This window comes from Prionailurus bengalensis, chromosome A3 (genome assembly GCF_016509475.1).
Source record: "Prionailurus bengalensis isolate Pbe53 chromosome A3, Fcat_Pben_1.1_paternal_pri, whole genome shotgun sequence".
Lineage (NCBI taxonomy): Eukaryota > Metazoa > Chordata > Mammalia > Carnivora > Felidae > Prionailurus > Prionailurus bengalensis.
In genome coordinates this window covers 121,446,742-121,470,159 of record NC_057354.1, presented here as the reverse complement: position 1 = coordinate 121,470,159, position 23,418 = coordinate 121,446,742, and the positions used below count along the sequence as shown (strand labels likewise).

The window sequence follows — 23,418 nt, the reverse complement described above, 5'->3', positions numbered from 1 at the left end:
CACCCTTAACTGTTGACACCCTCAAAGGGCCAGCATGAACTCATTCTCCCCGAGTCATCTCATTTACTTTCACGGGCTCAGCACCATCCATCTGCCTTCACCCCACCGGCTGACATCTGCCGCTGTGGGTCTCAACCCTGTCTGACCACCCGGGTGCCCCACTGGTGCTTTGCAGTCAAACCAAACTCCTCCTTTCCCCAACTGTGACTCCTTACTGTAGCCGGTGGCACCACTATTCTGCCTGTCACCAAGATAAAATCTGGGAATCAAACTGACACTTCCACCTGCCTACACATCCAATCGGTTCCCAACTCCTGCCAATGTTCCTTCAGAAACGGTTCTGAGCTCTGTGTCGTCACTCTTCCCCCACCTTGGCAACGTATCAGAATCATCTGGGAAGCTCTGAAAAATCCCCACACGCAGGCCATGCTTTAGACCATTTAAATCAGGACTCAGGCATCAATAGTTTTTTAAAGTTTCCCAGGTGATCCCAACGAATCTCTGATTCAAGCTAGAGAATCTCTGATTCAGCCCCTGGCCTGCCTCTCAAGTTTCACTGTTCCTGGCTTTGCACTTCCACTCCGGCTTATAGAGTCCCCTCCCCTCCTCCGCTGTTTCTTGTCTTTGTCATACTCTCCACCATCCCACCCCACCCCACCCCCCATCTGCCTTACTCCTATTTACCTTATGGGTCTCACAGTTGCCACCTCCGGGAGGTCTCCTCTAATTCACCAATCTATGGTTGAATTAGGTACTCCTCCTCTGTCCTCTCTTGGTGTCCAGTAAATACCTATCACTGTGCTTAGCATGTTGTTCTAGAATGATCTGCGTATGTGCCTGATCCCCTCACAGAGCTACACACTACCTGAGCCAAGGACTGACACTCTTTTTCATATTCTCAGAAGTTAGTCCTTTGCTTGGCCTTATGCAAATGCTCAGTAAGTTAGTTGAATGATTTTCCAGAGACGAGGAAACGTTTTCTGGAAAGAGGTTGTTTATGGCAGATATTCACGGATGGGTTGGATTTTGATCCATATGTTGCACTCAAGGTGAAAGCACCAACTTGATTACTTAAGTGTAAACTTAAGTGTAAACTTCTACTTAACTCTGGTGCCTCCAAGCATTCACTAAAGTTACTTTGTACTAAGAATGTTTAATTCTACATTTGCAAAGAGTATCAACTTGTAAGTTCCCTCCAATGTTTTCAGAAAAAGGTTGTGGAGCAAAAATTGTAAATAATAACATTATCCATTTATCCTAGATATGGTCTTTTACTTTCAAATCAAAATGTCTTTTGCTTTTGAGATACATATGATTATTTTGGATCAAACTATCTCAAGCTTGAGGATTTAAAATTTCTTTTGCCCCTTGTGATATAAAACAATTCACTGGCCTGTACCCAGAGACCATGTTAAGGAAAAAGAGAAATTCCAAAGAAATTCAATCACGACTACATACAAATACTTAAAAATAAGTTTTAAAGGATGCTTCAAAAGAAATACACAATACAAGTAATGTAGTTTGTGTCATTTTAATAAACACACTTGCATAGTTATATTACAACTTTGTAAAAATAAAAACAGATTACCTCATGCCAAGCGTGCCCAGCATCTGCACAATCTCAAGACCTTTAATACTATAGTTTCAAGACACACAAAATAAAAATTTAAGGCAAAAACAGCACTTTGCAACAATTTAATAACTTATTACAGTAGCATCACAGCAGCATCCAATAATGCCACTTTAGGCAAAGTCTCTCAGTATTTCCATTATAGATTCTATTTACAAGAGTTTATAACTTGGTAAAATGTATTCTAAGAAAACTTGGCAAATAAAGCTTTGGACTGGAATTGGCATTTCTTTCTCTACTTTTCCTTCCCCCACTTTCTTTTAAACTATTAGTATTTCTTATTGTATTTTAAAATAATAAAACAGCAGTTACATTTTTTAATAGTTGTATTATTGTAAAATGACTCTTTAAGATAAAGTTTTAGAGGAACCTATGCAATGGGTAGGACTGACTTAAATTTTCAAGTTTTCTAAAAAATCAGCTTTGGTTTTACAACTGATTTTTTCATTGCTGGAAAACCTATGAGATTTAATCACATACTTTAAAAATGATTATCGCATACTATAATCTTTAAATAAATAGGTATTTTTAAAAATAAATAGGTATTTTGATTCTTTACTTCCCACGGGGTTCAGATTTATTCCATTTTAAGATTCTGTGTTCCTGATAAGCTCGTTCCTTCTACCGTTGCTTTCTAAGCAAACTGAAAGCGGCCCTCCCATACTGAATGAGGGAGAGAGCAAGTACTTGGCTGAATCTGAGGTACTACAAAGGAATGACTGCATGCGTTTTTAAGAAGGACTATTACATGTCATACAATTTCCTTTACTTTTAGCTTTCTCTCAAATATATGGCAAAATACCTACACAAAGAGTAGTATTTCAGCAAATACAGTAATTTTATTTTCCAGACCAACAATTCAGCTTAAATATGCCATTATGTGATTTGATTTAGCTCCTGGGTACCTGACAAATACATTATTTTCGGATTGATTACAGATGCTAAGCTCCACCTGAATGTCATTCTTAGTCACTTATATTTATCAGTGTTACAGGGAAACAATTTGAGCTGTAAAAATACCTTTGAAATAATTTACCAGTGTATGAGATAAGCCCAAATTCAAAATTATAAAGAGAAAATATTATACCAAACTATGCAGCTAATTAACAGGTCTGATTTCCAACCCCAGGGTTTAAAATAGATTTAAAGTAACTGTACTTAACCCGAACCCGCCCAAAGAGTGCAAAAGCGGAGAGTTCAGAAAATACAAGGTGAGACCAAGCAATCCGTACAATTTGGAAGATCAGGTGAGTTCACAAGGACTCAGTCTTTGCGCTGTCTCCTTTAGTGACTGCGGGCAAATCTGTTATTCCACTTTGTAAAGTGTTATTATTGCTTTCCTATTAATGTCATATTTTATAAAAGTTATCATGATGATGCCAAATGCTAAAAATTGAGGTGGTCTAATAACTAGAAATCCCTGCCCCAGGGAGCACACATACACATCATCATACATCCCTGTAATGTTAATAAGCATTTTGAAACACAGACATTTGAACTTTGTAAAGTTCTAACTAAAGTACTGATTCTTTCTCAAAAAAAAAAAAGTTATGATTTAGGCAATGACTGAAATTATTCATTCACAATGTATAGGCACATTAACATAAATATTGCACAAAATATGCCTCTAACTGAAACTCAGAGATATATAAAACACACTTCACTCTTCTTAAAGAACTCTGTGAGGAAATAAGATTCTATGATTGTATGTACACTTTTCCTGATAATACTCTGACATTCATAAACAGTAGATTGCACTGCAGTTTGTAAACATTTTAAGTTGCATAAACGTCTCATTGATTTTCAAACATAGTTTAATACTGCCTACTAACAATCCTTTTTGTTTCAGCTAAGTACTCTCCAATTTACTTGTTTATAATAATGTTTATTATCTTTAAAGTGTTTTCCATTCAAGGAAAACAAGTAAAATCCTATGCCGAAGTAGCCGATGTGTCTGAAGACAAGATATTAGCCAGAGAATTCTGGATGGTAAAATCAATCTTCCAGCCTCAAAGCATCTTCATGGACAGAGAAGAATGCCAGCTCTCACACATCATTCTTTTGCTTGAACTCATTCCTGACTAGATAGAGCCTACAGGCCCGCATCAGGGGCATTTAAACTCTTCAAGGATTCCTTAGGATTTTTACTAAACACATTAAGAAGAACGTCAACCAGTGTCCTTTTGTGACCTGAAACAGGCAGTCACCTAATTAAAATAGATAACATGAATTCTGACTTTAGAATGTAGTACAAACGTTAAGCAAGGGAAGGTTTTCCTGTCTCAACTGTCAATGATGGGAGCCTTTCATTCCTCAAAAAGAATCCATTTTTAGGTCACCAAGAAAGAAGTGACAACTGACTGCTACAGCACATGATGCACTATCTTGATTAGCCCAGAGCTCACAGACCCTAAGAGAACTCCCACAGTGCAGTACTCGTTTGTGGGCAGCCGAGACAGAAGAAACCCAGCCCACTTTGCATATACTGCTGGAGCAGGCTGCTTTCCTCTTTTCTGAGAAAGCTTCCCCAATGTGTTACTGCTCCCACCCCGAAATACACAGAAAATAGAGAAAAGGTTATTTCCAGTTATTGGCCTTTGAACGAATTTAAATATTGGTACTCATGATGGCACACTAGAAAGGAACAGAGCAAACAGTGCATATTTGGGAGCAAATCACGTACTGAACCAGTTAAGAGCTCACTGTGATTAGGATTAGATCAAACATAAGAGCAAAACATAAGCAAGTTTTATCTGAATTGTAATGAATATACATGTTGCGGTAACATTAGAAAAGCATGGCGGCCCATTCCAAACCAGTGAGAATAGTCTGTGCAAATAGTGGGTCTTTGTGTGTTTGAACTCCCACCATGTACGGGCAAACTCAATATGCATGCTAATGACCTACAATTACCAAATTAAAAAAAGAAGAAAAATGCTAAAAGATGCCAGAGTGAACAGCAGGGAAAGCCACACAAAGACCCACTATCCTTTAACTTGTTACAAATAAATTTTAACTGTAAATTAGAAACACAAAGAAATAATCACAAGTGGCTCTAACATTCAAACGAAGTTAATGAATTGTGTAGGAGATATTTGATCAGGGCTGCCTGCCCTGCCTCCACGCTAGAGTCAAACTTGGATAGTGGGTCTCTGGGGTGCTTTCACACTGGAAGACAACATTGGGTCCTATAAAAAGAAAAATGAGGAATAAAATGAACATAAAGCAAATTAAGTGGGTGAGAAAAAATTTGACTAATAACATGCAACATCAACTAAACAAATTTGAACTATTAAAATTCTCAAGCTTTAAAAAACATCCTAATTGCATTATAAAATGAAAATAATAATTATAAAGGCCCAAGAAACGCAAATGGTAATCTAAAATTTAACCAATCTTCACGGACTCATATACTCCTGGCTGTTCTTCCTCTAGAACAGCTTTTATCTGTTCTTTATATTCCTGACTACCTAAGACTTAATTGGAAGAAGCGTTCTGCCACTGGAAGACAAGATAAACAACAACAACGCATCTGGAGAACGACCACTTTACATCCTAGGTGCTGTAACAGCCAAACATCCTGGAGAACTGGAATGCCTCCAAGAATCACTAGCCAAAGAGCTTCCAGTCCTGGTCCGCATGAAAGGCAGCTTCCTCTCTCAGGGCCAGGGAAGGCCCTCAGCTATGTCTAATTAATTATATGAACTGGCTATAGCACCGAAAGCTGCCAGACCATCAGCGGAGCTTAAAACCGGTCATTCACTTAGGTAGCCCCAGTTTTTGGGGGGGATGTTCAAATCATAAAAAACTGCACTGTTCCCATATTCAAATTAGGAAATTTAGTTGCTTTATCTAAATGAAAATCTCCCAGGATCAAAACTATCTTTAGAACTATAAGCCCTAAAGTATAAACAGTGCACTAATATTTCAAAAATTATAGATACAGTAAAAATTCTTAATACTCGCACTGAATTACGAGCGTATCTCTAGCTTTGACCGAGTTACCATTTATATGTTCCCAAAACTCAATTAAAATGAAAGGTTAAATATTTTAGATAATTTCACAAGAATGATAAAAATATAAATCATGATGTATCTTGTAAAAAAAAAAAAAAAAAAAAAAAAGAAACCAAAAATCAAAAGGGTGGGAAAAAGTGACATTTTACAAAGGTAAAAAGTATTTCCAAGTGCTGTTTATTCTCTATTATGAATGCATTTTTATTGTCAAATGTAAGTAAGGCTAGGTAACTACGAAGAGATAGTTTTATATATAATACCAAATTTCACACTGAGATCTGGATCCTTGTTCTAAAAATGGTGAAAGAGATCTTGATTCATATGTCTCTTATGGCATCAGGTATCTTTTTAAAAAAATCACCTAACAGAGTTTTGCGCACAGTTTAAACCGGTTTTTAATTTTCTCCTAATCTGGATGATGTGTAAATATGTGAGTAATAAATGAGAAGGTTGCAAAGATTAATAGCACCTGTACACTAAAAGGGTAATTTGAATAGGTGAGTACAGTAATTACTGGATACTCTTTATTAAGCAGGAAAAGATTGTTAGAGGCTAAAAAAGGATGGTGATAATGGGAAGTTGAAGCATAGACTGCTTACACCCAAGAACCTGTTAAAGACTTACAAATTTTTTCAGATGAAGTCTAACAGTAAGGTCTAAAGCTAAGAAAAAAGTATAAAATAAAGCAGTATAATTTTTGATTTTGTAAAAAATTTCCTTTTGCATTTTATTGCTTTAGTCACTAATAATCGCTTGCTAAGAGTGCTGAGTTTAAGATATGCTCCAGGACAGAATGAGTACAGTGCTGTCTATTAAAGCTTTTGCACTAGTTGAGGGGCAAATAGTTGGATATTACTCACACTGTTGACTTGGATCGGAGTCTGTTGTCATCTTAACATAGTTTGAAGGAAAAAGACCAGTCACCCCGTTGATTTCTCCTTGCCACCAGTCAGGATCATCTTTGTTCAAAACATTGATAAGTTGTCCCTTGGAGAAATTCAGCTCATCCTCGTTATTTGCTACATAGTCATACATGGCAATCACCTGACATACTACGAGAAAAAGAACAAAATAATAAAGTAAATTAATTATTAATACAAAGATCACATGTTATAACTCACCTAGAACTTAAATGACTCTACTATTAAATGTTAAAATTAGGGTAAAATTTTCCTTGAGCTGCTCTGCTTCACCCTCCTTCCTCCATTTTCCTATTTTATAAAACAAGAATCTCCCAACTACGGTTAATCCAAGTGAACTGCTTCACTTTAAATAGTTGCCTTTTTTTGCAGAGAGTGAGAAAGAGAGAGTGCAAGTGGAGGAGTGGTAGAGGGAGAAAGAATCCCACCCAAGCAGGCTCCTTGCCTAGCCTGAAGCCTGCACAAGGCTTGATCTGGCAACCGTGACATCACGACCTGAGCCGAAATCAAGAGCTGGACACTTAACCCACTGAGCCACCCCAGTACCCCAACTGCTTCACTTTAAGTATAATAGCATAGCAATTCCACTTTGAAAAATTTCAAGGAATGAAGTGGTTCAAGTATCACTTAAACAGTTGGCTGTTTGTATATAGATCTTTTTAGAAAGGAAGTTCTCATTGTAACATTACTTTCAGACAGAGTTACAAAAAGAACCAATTTTTAGTATTTTTCAAAGCATATGCTAATCTAAGAAGTGGCTGAATTTCAACAAAACTTCTGTAAGATGAAATACAAGTTAATTCACTTCCATACCAGGATGAAAGGCAGGTGTAGTTCTTTCACTACTTGGACCCAAAAGTTTAACATGGCTGGCAGGAAACCATCCTTTCTGTCGCTTTTTTCCTCTGGCCTATAAAATTAGCAAAAGGAATATGAAAGATGGGATCAAAAATAATTACTAAGACATAAACTAAAAATGGCTGTGCAGTAAAGAATTTACCCTTGTCCCAAGAGAGGTCTGGACTCTACCTTTGGCTCCTGGGAGGTAATCTCTAAACCTGTGGTATGTCCTGACTCATAAGTGTCTTATTTCCTCTGGGCCTTGACCATGCCAGCCAGTCTAACAATGTGACTTATGGGGGGCGCTCTGGGTGATACAGTATGAACTCAACCTCTAAAAGGATTGGAGACTAAGTTTAGCCATAAGTGCAGAACCATGTCTATGATGTAAAAACTCTGGACACCAAGGCTCAAATGAACTTCTGTGCTTGGCAATACTTGATGTTTATTGTTGCCAGGAGTCAATGCTGTCCATGACTCCACTGGGAGAGGACAATGAAACCTCTGTTTTTGGAACCCTCCTGAACTCAGCCCCATACATCTCTTTCCTTGTCTAATTATAATCTAAATTACTTTGCTGTAACAAACTGTAACTATGAGAAGAATAGCTCTCAGTGTCTCATGAGTCTTTCTAGTTAATTACTGAACTTGAGAGTGGTCTTGGGGACCTCCAAACTTCCAGCTGGTGTCAGAAGTCAGGGTGGTCTTGGGGACCCCTGAATTCTGCACTGGCCTTCCAGGTCAGTATTAAACAACTGGAAGGCTCAATATGCATATCAAAATGGCGCTGAGAACACTACTTGCAGAAGTCTGTTAGAGAAGTCTATTAGGAGGTCTTCTGGACTCAGAGTTCTCTGGATACTTCACACAAATAATATTTATAAACTAAAAAGACCCTTCCAGAGTTCTCCTAGGAATCAAGTCAGTACTTAAAATGGTACTGTGCACAATGAACACCTCTTGGGGCTCGGTCAATAATTAATGCAGAGATCACAAATAAAATTTGTGGAAAGCCATGTTCGTCATATTGTTGGGTCAATCTTTAAAGCAAATCAGGAAGGTGGGATTTCAAGGAGTTACTCAAGAAGATACTCAATTTTGAACCTCCAGTGTTCTTTAGGATTGTTTAAGACTGATGTGCAAGAATGAAGCTGTGTTTATCCTCCATATTACAACCATATATCAAACCTACATAAAAATATAGCTATTATACCTCTCACGATCTTTTAATCTTAAAAAGCTTTTTATTTTTAGTCTTTCTAGTAAGGAACTTTTAAGAGAAAAGAACTTTCTGTATCAAAACATATGCAATAACTACTTCTGTTAACATTTTAGAAAAACATAGGTTCATTTATGCCTGCATTTCCTTTCCTTGCATTGCTGTTTCAAAAACATAAGACTATGGTAGAGAAAGTCCAATGAGTAGCATTTTCTCAGTACACAGCCTGGATAATGTTTCTTCTCCTAGACAGAAGAGGCTATATACGGTAAGCCTGGGGTTATCCCAGGCAAAGATGATAGTATGCTTTCCTTTAAGACGGTGACCTGTGGTTTATTAAAGCAGGTATTGGAAAACAATTATGTCTGTAGAGAAAATTATTCTTGGTATCGTTACTTATACCAATTCAGCTGTGCTAAAAATAAGCAGGGAAGAAACTAGAGGGGAACATAATACACCACAATGTTAATATTGATTACCTCTAAGTGGTATGATTATAGGTGATCTAAAATTGTTATTAATTTTATTTTCTAATGAGCGTGCATTACTTTTATAATAAAATTGATAAATATTATTTAAAGGTTATTACCTGTAATTCCCCTTGCCACCACCCACTTGAATTTTTCTTTAGGATTAGTATTAACTGCCCGGGTGCAAGGCTAAGTTGTTCAGAACCAGAAGCCACATATGCTGAAGTTACTTGAGCAATCTCTGAAAAGAAGACAGACAAGAAACTATGAATTCAAGACTATTAAACACTGTAGTACTTTTTTAACTCCATTATTATACATACCAGGTTTCTTGTTTGATGTTCCAGATTTGCTAGCACTCCCAAAACTCTGTAAGGAAAAGACATACTGTTTTATCATTTTCTTTTTTTTTTTTTTTTTTTTTTTTCAACGTTTATTTATTTTTGGGACAGAGAGAGACAGAGCATGAACGGGGGAGGGGCAGAGAGAGAGGGAGACACAGAATCAGAAACAGGCTCCAGGCTCTGAGCCATCAGCCCAGAGCCCGACGCGGGGCTCGAACTCACGGACCGCGAGATCGTGACCTGGCTGAAGTCGGACGCTTAACCGACTGCGCCACCCAGGCGCCCCTGTTTTATCATTTTCTAATAACCCAGATGTAAGAGTACAAAGGCTATTATGAATTAGATTTCTAATCCCCAGGGTTCTTGTTTATTTAAAATGAAGGTCTACTAACAGACATTACAAATGGATGATGCTGGCATCTAGTGACTCAACAAGAATAGCTCATTTTCTGCATCTTACCTGAATATCAAACATGAGCATCTGGGCCAGATACCTCTCATTTATCAGGTTAGCATCAATGCCCACTACATACAATATATCTTAAGGCGTGTGTGAGTTCTGCTTCCGCTACCTAGGAGGTTTTTAATTTTTTTTGTATGTTCCCCATGAACGTAAGAACAACAACAACAAAAATCCATTTCCTGGGTGGCAACTATAACCTCAGTCTGACTTAACAGGATAGGGGTGCCTGGGTGGCTCAGTCGCTTAAGCGTCCGAGCTCTTGATGTGAGGTCATGATCTCACAGTTCGTGAGTTCGAGCCCCACACTGGGCTCTGGAGCCTGCTTTATATTCTGTGTCTCCCTCTCTCTGTGCCCCTCCCCAGCTTGTGCTGTCTCTCTCTCAAAAATAAATAAACATTAAAAAAAAAAAAACCCCAAATAGTTGGGCCAACTACATTCCTTCTTTTCAGGAATTTGAACAAATAAAGGGATGGAATAGACAATTTTTTTGTTGTTGTTAGTGAACACAGTTATAGTTCAAGTGGAATTGATGGGAGTCCTGGCCTAACATTTTCTGGGTACTTATGACAGAACAGTGGTCTAAGAATCTTACATATATTCATTTATTCAGTTCTCATGACACTAGTATTATAATTGTCCCCATTTTACAGAGAATGAAACTGAGGTACAGAAAGGTGAAATAACTTGTACAAGGTCACCTAGCCTCTAAGTGTTAGAGCCAGAAGTCAACCTACATGGTTGTCCCATGTGGTGTGTGCATCCCTGGGGGACAGTCCTTGAGGCCCTTCCAGGAATCCAGAAGATAAAGACTTTTTGCATAACATTTTAAAGACATTATTTGCCTCTTTCATGGTGTTGACATTTACAGTGGAGGGTAAAACTGCTGATGCCTTAGCATGAATCATGGCAGCGGAGCCACATTATACTAGCAGTCCTAGTATCCTCACCACCACAAGCTCACAGGAAAACAAACAAAATGGTTCCACTTAAGAATGTCCTTGATCAGGGGCGCCTGGGTGGCTCAGTCGGGTAAGCATCCGACTTCGGCTCAGGTCATGATCTCACGGTCCGTGAGTTCGAGCCCCGCGTCGGGCTCTGTGCTGACAGCTCAGAGCCTGGAGCCTGCTTCAGATTCTGTGTCTCCCTCTCTCTCTGCACCTCCCCTGCCCATGCTCTCTCTCAAAAATAAACAAACATGAAAAGAATGCCCTTGATCAAGGGGCATCTTGGTGGCTCAGTCAAGTTAAGTGTCTGACTTCAGCTCAAGTCATGATCTCATGGTTCTGTGCTGATAGCTTGGAGCCTGGAGCCTGCATCGGATTCTTTGTCTCCCTCTCTATATCCCTCCCCCACTCTCACTCTGTCTCTCACTCAAAAATAAATAAACATTAACAAAAAAAATATTTTTTTTTAATTTAAGAAAAAATGTCCTTGATCAAGGAGTAAAAAATTAAATCTTAATGAAATACAATCTTTTAATATTTTTATTTTATTTTCAAAGTATGTTCCATACCCAATGTGGGGCTCGAACTCACAGCCCAGAGATCAAGCTCCACCAATTGAGCCAGCCAGGTGTCCTGAAATAAAATCTTTTAAAAATTCTGTGTGACTCAACAGAAGCATGCCTGCGGCCATTTCCGCTGCATACTGAAGAACCAAGACAGCTGTCTCAAGGAGAAGCACTTGTGTGATTACACTGCGAGCTAAACTAGGTTTGTCATGGAACGACATTTTTACTTGAAAGCACGACTGAATGACAAACTATCCCGACTTGGGGTTTAGCAGACATTTTCTCCAAGATAAAGTATGCTTGTCATATCAATGAAAACCGCTGACAAATTTGCTGTCAATGATCAAATTCAAGATTTCAAGAGAAACCTGAAATTTTGGAAAACTTGAATCTACTACCCTGAGCTTGACAGTTTCACAGTATTTAAAGACTTTCCTATGAGGGGCACCTGGGTGGCTCAGTTGCTCAGGCGACCGACTTCAGCTCGGGTCATGATCTCACGATCTGTGAATTTGAGCCCCGTGTCGGGCTCTGTGCTGACAACTCAGAGCCTGGAGCCTGCTTCGGATTCTGTGTCTCCCCCTCTCTCTACCCGTCCCCTGCTCACACTCTGTGTCTCTCTGTCTCTCAATAATAAATAAACATTAAAAAAAATTAAAAAAAAAAATAAAGATTTTCCTAGGAGATCAGTGGTGACATTAACAAATGTTAACTTTTTGGTATTGTATGATGAAACGTGTCAAAACTAAGAATATGTGCATAACTCAGTGATTCAGTATTTTCCAAATGACCAATGAATGATGTCACCTCATGGGTAATGAATAATGTTACCAGCATGGGTAAAAAATCCATTCAATTTTAATTCAACAGTAAGAAATGTTCACTGATATGGCTTTAGATTCCATGTGTAACTAACCTGTAAAAATTTAACACTTACCAAGTTTTGGTGTAGTAATATCAAGGAATATCCACAGATATCTAAAAATGTTATTAAAATAAGTCTCTGTTGGGGCACCTGGGTGGCTCAGTCAGTTGAGCATCCGACTTCAGCTCAGGTCACGATCTCACGGTTCGTGAGCTCAAGCCCCGCGTTGGGCTCTGTGTTGTCAGTGCAGACAGAGCCTGCTTCAGATCCTCTGTCCCCCTCCCCACCCCACCCCCACTTCCTGCTCATGCTTTCTCTCTAAAATAAACAAACATTTTTTTAAAAATTAAAACAATATTTTTCTGTTTTCTCCCATATCTGCGTGAGGTTGAATTTTCTTTGTGCACGTCAACCAAAAGAACGTATCACAACAGACTGAATACAGAAGCAGGAGAATCCACCTGTCTTCAGGTTAAGCCAGACATTAAAGAGATTTGCAGAAATATAAAACAATGCCCCTCTTTTCACCAAACTTTTTTGTTTGAAAATATATTGTTGGTTTTCATAAGAAGCAAGTTATTTATATAACCATGTAATGGGTTTAATTTTGTTACTTTAAAATAAGTAAATATTTTTAAAACTGCAGTTTTAATTTCTAACATGGAATATATAACTGTATTTAACCCATGCATTAAAAAAAACTCTTTAGAGTCCCCAATTTTTTAAGAATGTAGAAAGTTCCAGAAACCTAAAAGTTTGAGAACTGCTGCACTGTACCATACTAGTAGAAGGAGGAAAAGCAGCAGGAACTCATAATGTAGGGCAAGTCACATTAACATCAGGGCCTTAAGGTAAAATTTTATAGGCTCCTTCTTGGTGATCCCTTGGTAAGCTTGCCTGGATCTGGGATCATCCCTAGCTTTAGTTACCATGAGACCAGCCCTACCTCTGGGTCCTGTTCTTAGAAATTTAATGAAATCCTGTCTCTCTTACCTAACAGGATCCCTATAATAAACTGGTGCTACCTTAAGTGGTTTTCTTACAACCAAATCCTGACCAAACCCATATATACAGGAGTCTCTGTTTTAAGTATGAATCTCAAGACACAAGAATGGAATCATTTTGTTTCTATATCAAAGTAACTTTACCTCTTGATCTTTTGGTTTGACATAATTTGATGGAAAAATTCCAGTTCTATCTCCAATACTTCCTGTCCACCATTCTCCATCTTTCTGGGTCACCAATATTTCTTCACCTTCAGTGAAAGTCAAATCTCCAGGTTCTACACTTGAATATGGGTAAAGTGCGATATATTCTGTCGGAAACAAAGCAAAAAGAAACTAACTTGGGTTGTAAGATTATAGAAGGAAAAAAAATTATGTTAATCTCCAAATCCTGTGTAAATTACTGTAAAAGACCTTATAACTTAAGAAAACCTAATGTAAAAAGATCTTAAAACAGAAAAAGGAATGAAGCGATTGTTTAATAATTTCTTAGAAAAAGACTACTTAACATAAGTCATTATCATGGAGTTTCTTTTTTTTCCAACTGTATCATCATCTTATCACAGAGAATAATCCATAACACAAACAGATCCAAGTATCTCTACAGAGTAAAGATATGGAAAGTATTCTTCAACCTCCTTACACAAAATATATTTTAATATGCTAGGTTCTTTTCTCTTTAATTCTTATATAAATACAGTTATGAAAATGCCCAATATTCAGCTGACACCAGTACCAGAGGCCAAGCTCCACCACAATGACCCAGCTTCTAGCACAGTGCTTGGCACACAGATGCTCAAAAAATACTTGTTAACAAATGGCCTCAAGGGAAAGGTCTACATGTCAATATTGGCTTTGGTTTCCGTCCCTGTTATTACTACTACTTGGAACAAACAGTCGATGATCTGGCTTTAGTCTTTCTTTTCTAGTTATTTTTATTTGTCAACCTGGAATTTCATCTGTACATCCTAAACTAGAGATGACCGGGAACATCATCTATGACCTGTTTACTATTCACATTGCCAGGATTACTCAATTTATGGGATTTAACAAAACCAGAAATGCATGCAACATTTAGGTATGCAGTAATAAGCAAGGTCCTTCCCAAAAAACTCCTCACTACTTTCCCAGACTCATCCCATAGCACTCACTCCACAGTGAACCTATTATTCCAGCCTTGCTGGTGACCTGAGTTCCCTATCCATTCATAGCTATGTTCTGGCTCATGACTTTCTCTCATTCCACAAGACCTGTCTCTTCCTAGGTCACTATGCAAAACCCTACTCCTTGCTTGAGATGATTCAGTATTGCCATGTCTGTGGATTCCCAGTTCCCACTTAAAACGAAGTTATGTCCACTCATTATAGAATTTATTACAATGGTACCTCTATCTTCCCCAGTCTACTGTGAAGACTCAGGAGACTGTGTTTTACTCATCCTTGTATCTTTTAGGCGCTAGCATAAAACCTTAAACACAGTAGCTACTATATAAGCAGTTTAAATTACCACTAAACTGATTTTCTTGAGCAAAAACAGAAACATATAATTACTTCACTTCAACTAATTTTACAATGGACGTATATAATTCATTTATAAATAACGTTAAATAAAAATGCCCGAAATGAGGATAGACAATCTTTCATTTTTTCAAAATAAATAATAAGTTATTAGTCGAACAACCTAAAGGGCTACAGAAAAAATTTTTGTAATAATTATAATAAAACATACCTTGATTTCAAATCCTACTTAATGATTTATAGGATCCACCATAATTAAAATGCAATTTGTAAACAACTAAACGTACTAAAATTGCCTTATTTTCTAAATTACTGTAACGCAGGTGTATTATAAGAAAACAAAAAATTTCATGCTATCTCACTGCGACATCTTTTATTTATGATCTTACTTACCAAGTCTATGCTGAATGTTTATAGTACTGATTCTCTAAAAATGCCCTATTTTTTCTCTAGTCTCAATATTCACGTGAAATAAACAAAGGACAGGTTTTCCTAAACTCACTTTAACACTGAAGACACAGAAACAGGGAGGATAACCACTAAGGGAAGTCAGATAGTCAATAGCTAATCTGACGCCCATATAATTTACAAATGGCCGAAAACTCACCCTCTCCACCTGTGTAGGCTGCAGAGGTAGGTTTCTTGTTTACAGCTGCATACAAAGCTTCTGGTCTGCCAGATAAATACAGAAACAGATAAGAAAAAACAACAATGAAACAAAAAGCCATCAACAAGCAAAACCATGAAACGTGACAGAAGGTGTTTGCGGTACATTCTTTTAGGACTTTCTAAAAGGAATTTAAATATTGTCTCAGTAAACAGGCTAGAAATATTCTCATACAAAAAACTGTAGGGGACTAAGAATGCCTAGTTACAGACTTCTAAATTTTTTACTACAGTCAAGTAATTTCAACATAATTTTTAAATAGTTTTTCAAGTGTGAGATATTTTGCCTTTCTAAAGGAATGTAAAAGTCACCAATGCTTTGGTAAATGGACAGTTATTTGGAAAAGCACATGGCAGGCTTGGCTTCATACAGGGAGAACAAGGACAGTATGTAAATTTTAGTATCTGTTTAGAGTACACTACACTTAAATATATAAAAATAACAACTTTATTTTTTATATTTCAGAGCAGGTAAAACTTTAATTTCCAATTTAACCCAGGAAATGGAAAAAATCTGGAAGCCTGTCATGTTTAAGAGCTAGACATCTGGGGGCGCCTGGGTGGCTCAGTCAGTTAAGTGTCCGACTTTGGCTCAGGTCGTGATCTTGCAGTTTTTGAGTTTGAGCCCTGCCTCAGGCTCTGTGCTGACAGCTCAGAGCCTGGAGCCTGCTTCAGATTCTGTGTCTCCCTCTCTCTCTCTCTCTCTGCCCCTCCCCTGCTCACACACTCTCTCTCTCAATAATAAATAAACGTTAAAAAAATTTTTTTAAAAAAAGCTAGACATCTGTAGGATGCACCAGGGCTTCCCAGGATCCTTGAGGAAACTATATAGCAATACGTCAGTACTCAGAATGGAACCTCCCTACAACTCATGGCCACAACTGAACGCACCACCGCCTTGTTTAGGGCATGATCTCTCCATTACTGCAGGTTTTCAAATTACAGGTCTTATCTGTTAGAAAAGATCAGTAATGAATGAGAAGTTGGGGGGAACAGCATTTAAACTTACTGCCTTTACGCTGAAGTTTTCTTCTCTGTAAAATGTTATGGCGTTTAAGATAATTCCTGTAAAGGGCCCACCACAGTGCCACACGTCAGCTCTGAATTGTTATCATTTACACACTTCTAAATCTAAAATTCTGTGTCAGTCTGAAGAGCAAATTTCTGCACTGGAACTAAAAATTCATACAGAGAATCTCAGCCTTGAAAATGTTTTTAAAGATTAATTTACTTTTTATCCCATCAATTGGAAAACCGAAGGCAAATAGGTTATTCCACGTAGGCTGACAAAAAGAACAATCAGAACTCAAGCCTCTTGATTTCCAAAGACCTGTCTCTTTTCATTCAATCAGATCACTTTTTTATTTGGATCAACTTCAGTATAAAACACAAGGAGACAGCTGCCCATCACTACTTTTGTACTTATTTCTTAAACATCTTAAACATGCCTGGAGATCTCACTCCTCTACAGACTGGGAAATTAAGGCCAGAGACCTTGTTTAGTTTTTACTTGTTCTTCACTTGAAAATTGATTCATCTGATTGTTCATTCAATGAATCCTCTCCTTATTCACTGAGCTAATATGACTGAGAAGCTACTATGCATTGAGATTACACTAGGCAGGAAAAAAACCTGAAAAACAAAGACACGGATCCTGCCCTCCCAGAGCTATGATCTAATAGGAGAGATGGGTAAGAAAATAAATAATTGCAACCCAGTCTGTTATGTGCAGTAAGAGAGGTATGATCTTCAAGGAATTCTGGAGGCCCAGAAATGGAATGCCCTACACTTTGGCAATGGGGAGGCCGTCAGCAAAGGTTTATTTAAATACTGACAATGCACGGTAAATAACAAGGGAGAAGTGCTCCAAAGGAAACGAAAAGTAACTCTTGAGCTGCCACAAAGAAAGCAACAGATCTAAAATTTTAAGCACTCTGAAAACTTTAGGCATCTGAAATAACTAGAATAAAAGATATTCTAAAACGTACAAATATGTGAAGTACACTTTTTTTCACTCTAGAAATCCCCCTCTCGATATTCAAACTCAAGCATAAATGTTTTATTTTATGGTATAGTCAGTTGTTCTTCAGCCGACTGATTAGTGAAAACACCAACATCCACATCTCACGTAAACACAAAATGCTTACTCTTCCCGCTTGACTTCACTCCCAGGGAGTATTTTGACATAAGATTTTGGAAACCACCCTCTTCCTCCATGCACCTCTCCAAACCACCAATTTTCTTGCTGTTCCAAGACAGTGATAATATCATGTTTTGAAAAGTTCAAGTGGTTATCCTTCTTTGCAGTCCAAGAACACAGGGCCTGTGCCTTTAGGTTTTCTACAACCTGTCCCTGTGAACATAAAAACACAAAATTTTTAAAAAAGTAACCACAATTTTTGTTTCCTACTATATAGGTTGTTCACAGTTCAAAGACCAGTTTGGTATGGTGGTGACTTAAGATAACTTTTTTTTTTTTTTTTCGTTTATTTATTTTTGGGACAGAGAGAGAGAGACAGAACATGAACGGGGGAGGGGCAGAGAGAGAGGGAGACACAGAATTGGAAACAGGCTCCAGGCTCTGAGCCATCAGCCCAGAGCCTGACGCGGGGCTCGAACTCACAGACCGCGAGATCGTGACCTGGCTGAAGTCGGACGCTTAACCGACTGCGCCACCCAGGCGCCCCTACCTTAAGATAACTTTTAATCTACTAAATGATTTACAATTATATATGACAGACAACCATTTGAGTAGCCTTCTGTTAAGAGTTTTTCCCTGATCTCTGAACAGTGCTAATATCATTAACACCCTTGTCTTTCCAGAAGCTCACCCTCTGGTGACTGATGGGTCCTCTTTGTCCAGTCCCTTTCCCTTCCTGTTTCACACGATTTTCCTAAATTACCTTATTTATGTCTATGCCTTCTCTAATCTATATCTTAATTTTAACTTTATCTCCTGAGCTCCAGACTTGTAAGTCAGACTACTCATTGGGCCTTCCCACCAGGTTGTCTCTAAACCAGATACCTTAAAGTTGCACGGTGAGACATCATTTTTAGAGCCCACAGAACCCACTCCTCTTGCAATGCTCACCCAAGACAATGCTATCACCATCCTTCCAGTTACTCAAGCTCAAGACCCTGAGGAACCTTCTTTAACTCCCAACTTCTTCCTTACTCTCGACATTTCAATGGATTGCCAATTTTATGTCAAGTCCTAGTAATCTTAAATCCACCTCCTCTTCTATACATTTTCTTTACTGTGGTACCAGTTTACGTCATCATCTCTTGTAATTAGCTACTGTGGCATCCTTCCTTGCTTGTTTTCCTTCCTTTGCTTCCTTACACCAATCGACCCCTGTACTACTGCTGGGAGTTAGGTTTCAAAAATATACACACTTCTTGGAAACCTTCAGGGGCTGCCCACTGCCAAGCAGCTAGGCATGGTATTAAACGCTTCACACATAAACCTCACCCTCTAGCTTTCCTGCTTGACCCTTTCTCCAAGATTCCTGTACTCTAGCCACACTATAAATAATTCTTGTCCTGGAAACTCTGTGTTAACATGCCTCACTAACTTTCCCCAAATTACTTTTTCACAGGAATAACTTTCCTTCTCTCTTTGCTAAAATCTTGCTTATCCTCAAAGGTCCTGCTCAAATACTTGGTCCTTTGTGAACCCTGCTCCAATTCCCAAAGAGTGAATGAGATCTCTCTCGGCGATATAGTCCTCAAGATTTTGTAGAGTATCTTTATTACAACCCTTCACATACTTTACAATTATTTATATATGTGTCTGTTTCATTAGATTATGACTCCTTAATGGCAGAGATTTTTTTCCATTAAATTTCTAGCATATAAAGAAACACCTGGAACCTATCTATGGTCATGAAGTAAACATTTTTTTGAGTGAAGGTGAAATTTGTAGGGCTCTGTTTTGACAAAGTCTGTGATTTCTTTTCAATAATATTAATGTAACAATGCTTGCAATGGTTACATGTAAAGCAGAGGCTAAATATATGTAACATAGTTCCCATGCAAATTTCTTACCAACAAAACCCCAAAAACCACCAAGCCCACATATCTTCTCACAATAACTACGAATTAAGAATAATATAGCCAGATTTATAAAGATGACATTTTGAGCTTAGAAACCCTAGCTGCTAGCAACTGGGTGCTATGAAAATGAATTGTTGAGAAACTTCTAAGTAATAATAATAATAATTTCTTTACATCATATCACATGTCAATGACAAGAACAGAAACCAAATACTACAAACTCTGGTTAAATGAGTAAGTAAGTGACGTCTTTGTACAAAAATTTTCTATTTTATGTGAACATGAGCAATGTCAAAGAATAAAGCAGAGAAAAATTAAAGATACGCACCTGTCCATGAATCGGTGATATAGATCCAGGGGAAACAGTACGAGTAAAAGCTGATTTTTTCTGCCATGATGTATTAACAGTTAGGTTTGTAAAAGATACATTTTGATAATCAGTCACTGATGCTGGTTGATTTGAAGAAAGTGATCTGTAAAATACAACACTTTGATGTAAATACACTTCAACATTTAAAATCTAATGAAGCACTACAAATTTATCAGCTTATACATAATTCACATTGTGTTTAAACACAATTTTGGAAAAAAGAATTCACGAACCAAGTACTGACCTACATTTTTGCTTATTAAATTTCAGTATGAAATCTGGAACAGAAGGTACTCTTGAAGAATCCAGCACAGATTATAATATGATTAAGTAGCAGGTCGACACAAATACATTTGCAGGGCTAAATACACTGCACTGTTAGCTAAAAACTTACTCAGAAGAAGTTGAGGTAGCAGATACTGATACTGTAGGGGGAAGTAAGGCCTTCTTAGGAGACACAGATTTTTCACCTGATGGCATTTTTTCTACGTAGTTGCAAGGAAACCAGCCAAAATTTCCTTGAAAACTACCATAAAGCCAACCAGGTTCTCCTACGGTTTTTTCATCAACCTATGGAAACAAAAAGAAGGGTTAACAATGGTTAGGATGTCACACATTTACAAAGGAAAGAGACGCAGACTATTGTACAATAGCCTCATTTTCAGAATTAAGCTCATGTAACTAAAGAGCTGAGGCATTTTCTTTTCTTTTTTATTTCTTAAAAAAAATTTTTTTTAATGTTTATTTTTTTTGAGAGAGACAGAGTATGAGCAGGGGAGGGGCAGAGAACGAGAGGGAGACACAGAATCTGAAGCAGGCTCCAGGCTCCACGCTGTCAACACACAGCCCGATGCAGGACTTGAACTCATGAACCGTGAAATCATGACCTGAGCTGAAGTTGGACGCTTGACTGAGCCACCCAGGTGCCCCTTTTCTTTTCTAGAGAGAGGGTGCAAGTGAGCAAGGGGGGCAGAGAGAAAGAGAGAATCCCACAAGGTGGGGGGGAGAGAGAGAGAGAGAGAGAGAGAAGTGGGGCTCACCCAGGGCTCATGTTTTTACCCAAAGCAGGGCTCCTGTTCACCCGAAGTGGGGCCTGAGCTCACCTGATGTGGGACTTGAACTCATGAACTGTGAGATCATGACCTGAGCTGAAGTCAGATGTTTAACAACTAAAGCCACCCAGGCACCCTGAGCTGAGGCATTTTCTACTTATTAATAGGTCACTATCTCTAATGACAGACGAAGGTGCCTTTTAGAAAAAAATGTTCACTTGTTTTGAGAGAGCGAGAGAGAGAGAGAGAGAGAGAGAGAGAGAGAGAGAGAGAGAGAGAAGGAGGGAGTGCATGAGCAGGGGAGGAGCAGAGACAGAGGGAGAGAGAGAATCCCAAGCAGGCTCTGTGCTGTCAGTGCAGAGCCTGACATGGGGGTCAATCTCATAAACTGTGAGATCATGATCTGAACTGAAATCAAGAGTCAGATGCTCAATCGACTAAGCCATCCAGAAGCCCCCAAAAAATGAAATTTTAAAAAGGCACCTTTGGCTCTTGATTTTGGCTCAGATCATGATCTCACAGTTAGTGAGACTGAGCCCTGCATCTGGCTCTGTGCTGGGGAGGGAGTCTGCTTGGGATCCACTCTCTCCCTCTCCCTCTGCCTCTGCCCTTCTCAACCTGTGCCTGTTGTGCACTCTCTCTCAAAAAAATTTAATTTCATCCAAGTTAAATACACAAAAATAGTTAACAGAAACAAACAGCATTCCATATAGCTTATGATGGAAGATCCCATCACTCATTATGCCCTGATTTCCACTCCTGATAACAACTTGCCATTCGTAGTTGTTTTTCTATATCATCCTCTGTATTTCTTCTTCCTTCCTTCCTTCCTAACCTCCCTCCCCTCCTCTTCCTTCCTTCCTTCCTTCCTTCCTTCCTTCCAAGTAGGCTTCACACTCAGTGTGGAGCCCAATGCAGGGCTTGAACTCATGATCCTGAGATCAAGACCTGAGCTGAGATCAAGCCAGATGTTTAATACCCAAGCACCCCTATCTTCTATATTTCTAAATAATGTATTTATACTATTATTTCCTGAATGTTTCAATTTTAAACATCATCTATTGGATTTTGATTATGGAAAATCAACATTTAACTTTTACTGCATCTTATTTTTCTATCAACACTGCTATCTCAAATTTTTTGGTTTAATTATATTTAATGTTTATATTATTATGACTAGGTAAGCAAATATTTCACATCTAAATCATGTAATGTTCTGATAATTACATTTCCTTTCTTGCAAACTTGTTATTTTCCTATAGTTAATCATTAATTTTTGTTTTGTTTAGTTTTGTTTAGTTCCTATTACAGAGTCTTCTTGAGCTAAGAGAACTAGAAAACTTTCTCTAAATACTATTTTTCAACTGGTAACACATACAGGTGATTTGTAGTTTCATCTCTTCTCCCTTTTATTGCTGAGTAATATTACATTGTATAGATGTACCACAATTTGCTTGTATGTTTACCTACTGATGGACATTTGAGTTGTTTCCAGTTTTTGGCTATGATAAAACTATGAACATCTGTCTTTGTATATTGATCTTATATCCTGCAACCTTGCTAAACTCACTCATTAGTTCTATCATTGCTATGTAATAATTAAAACATGGTGTTCTAAAATACAACAAAAGGAACCACTGATAAAACATTATCTTGTAAATCTAGTTTAAGGCTAAATTTAAAACAGCTAAGCCACAGCACTAAAAATGAAGAACACAATAGACCTCAAGGAATTACTCAACCTAAAGCAGAATGCTCAGCAATATACCTAATTTAAATGCTGGTCTCAAGGCAAGGATCACTGACAGGTATGAATACTGGCATTCAAACACTAACTTCCTTCCTTCCCTACAAACTTTTAAAAGCCTACTTTCTTCAATACTTTTTCCTTAAACTTTCTAGCTTTTCAAGAAGACAAGCCCCATTCATTTAATCTTTAAAATTAGACCAAGTTTGCTTTTGTAACAGGTTAATTTTAATAAATTTTGTATCTATAATTTATGGCCCTAATTAATTTTTAGTTGTCAATTTACATAGAAAGTGAAACTAAAAAAATTTATGTAAGTTCTCAGAGGTTTATGGAAACTATTACCTCAAAAATAGCATTAACATATAAGAATGCTAGAAAAACAGGTTGTCACGGAAAATGTTGCCAGGACTCAGTGGAATTTCTAATCTTTTTTCACCTTCAATCAAATCTCTTCTGCCACCCTTATCCATTAAGTTGACTAGGTCTTGCCTCCTAACTGACCAAGAATAGGGAAACCATCAGATCTGAGCCCCCCTTCGAATTCAGCAAAATGTATTTCTAGTCCCATGCATCCTTTCCTTCAGCCCTCTAACCAAAACGGAAGAGCTGTCTAATCCTCCCACTACTCTCTCCTCCGATGCTCTAGGTCCTGAGCCCTCCAGCCTTACTGAGAATCATCTTCACCTGTACCCACTGGTCAGAACAGAGAGGTCTGCCAGGGAGC

General features: G+C 38.0%; 1 protein-coding gene across 18 annotated transcripts in view; it reads right to left on the bottom strand.

Moving 5' to 3' along the window:
• The window catches only part of ITSN2 (intersectin 2), a 147,528-nt gene that overhangs the window by 38,915 nt on the left and 85,195 nt on the right, over nt 1-23,418 (bottom strand). For 16 of the 18 annotated variants that reach the window (XR_006301097.1, XM_043604421.1, XM_043604415.1 and 13 more), the window contains 9 exons: nt 20,287-20,462; nt 19,851-19,995; nt 17,614-17,819; nt 15,408-15,472; nt 13,428-13,594; nt 9,420-9,465; nt 9,216-9,337; nt 7,381-7,477; nt 6,508-6,699 (listed from right to left, as the gene is read on the bottom strand). Coding sequence is in view for 17 of the 18 variants with exons in the window: in XM_043604421.1 (XP_043460356.1) it covers nt 6,508-6,699; nt 7,381-7,477; nt 9,216-9,337; nt 9,420-9,465; nt 13,428-13,594; nt 15,408-15,472; nt 17,614-17,819; nt 19,851-19,995; nt 20,287-20,462 (1,216 nt within the window). In the remaining variant the exon portion in view is untranslated. Of the gene's footprint in view, nt 1-1,515; nt 4,819-6,507; nt 6,700-7,380; nt 7,478-9,215; nt 9,338-9,419; nt 9,466-13,427; nt 13,595-15,407; nt 15,473-17,613; nt 17,820-19,850; nt 19,996-20,286; nt 20,463-23,418 lie in introns of those variants that run through there. The other 2 variants (XM_043604429.1, XM_043604428.1) reach the window with 1 other exon arrangement.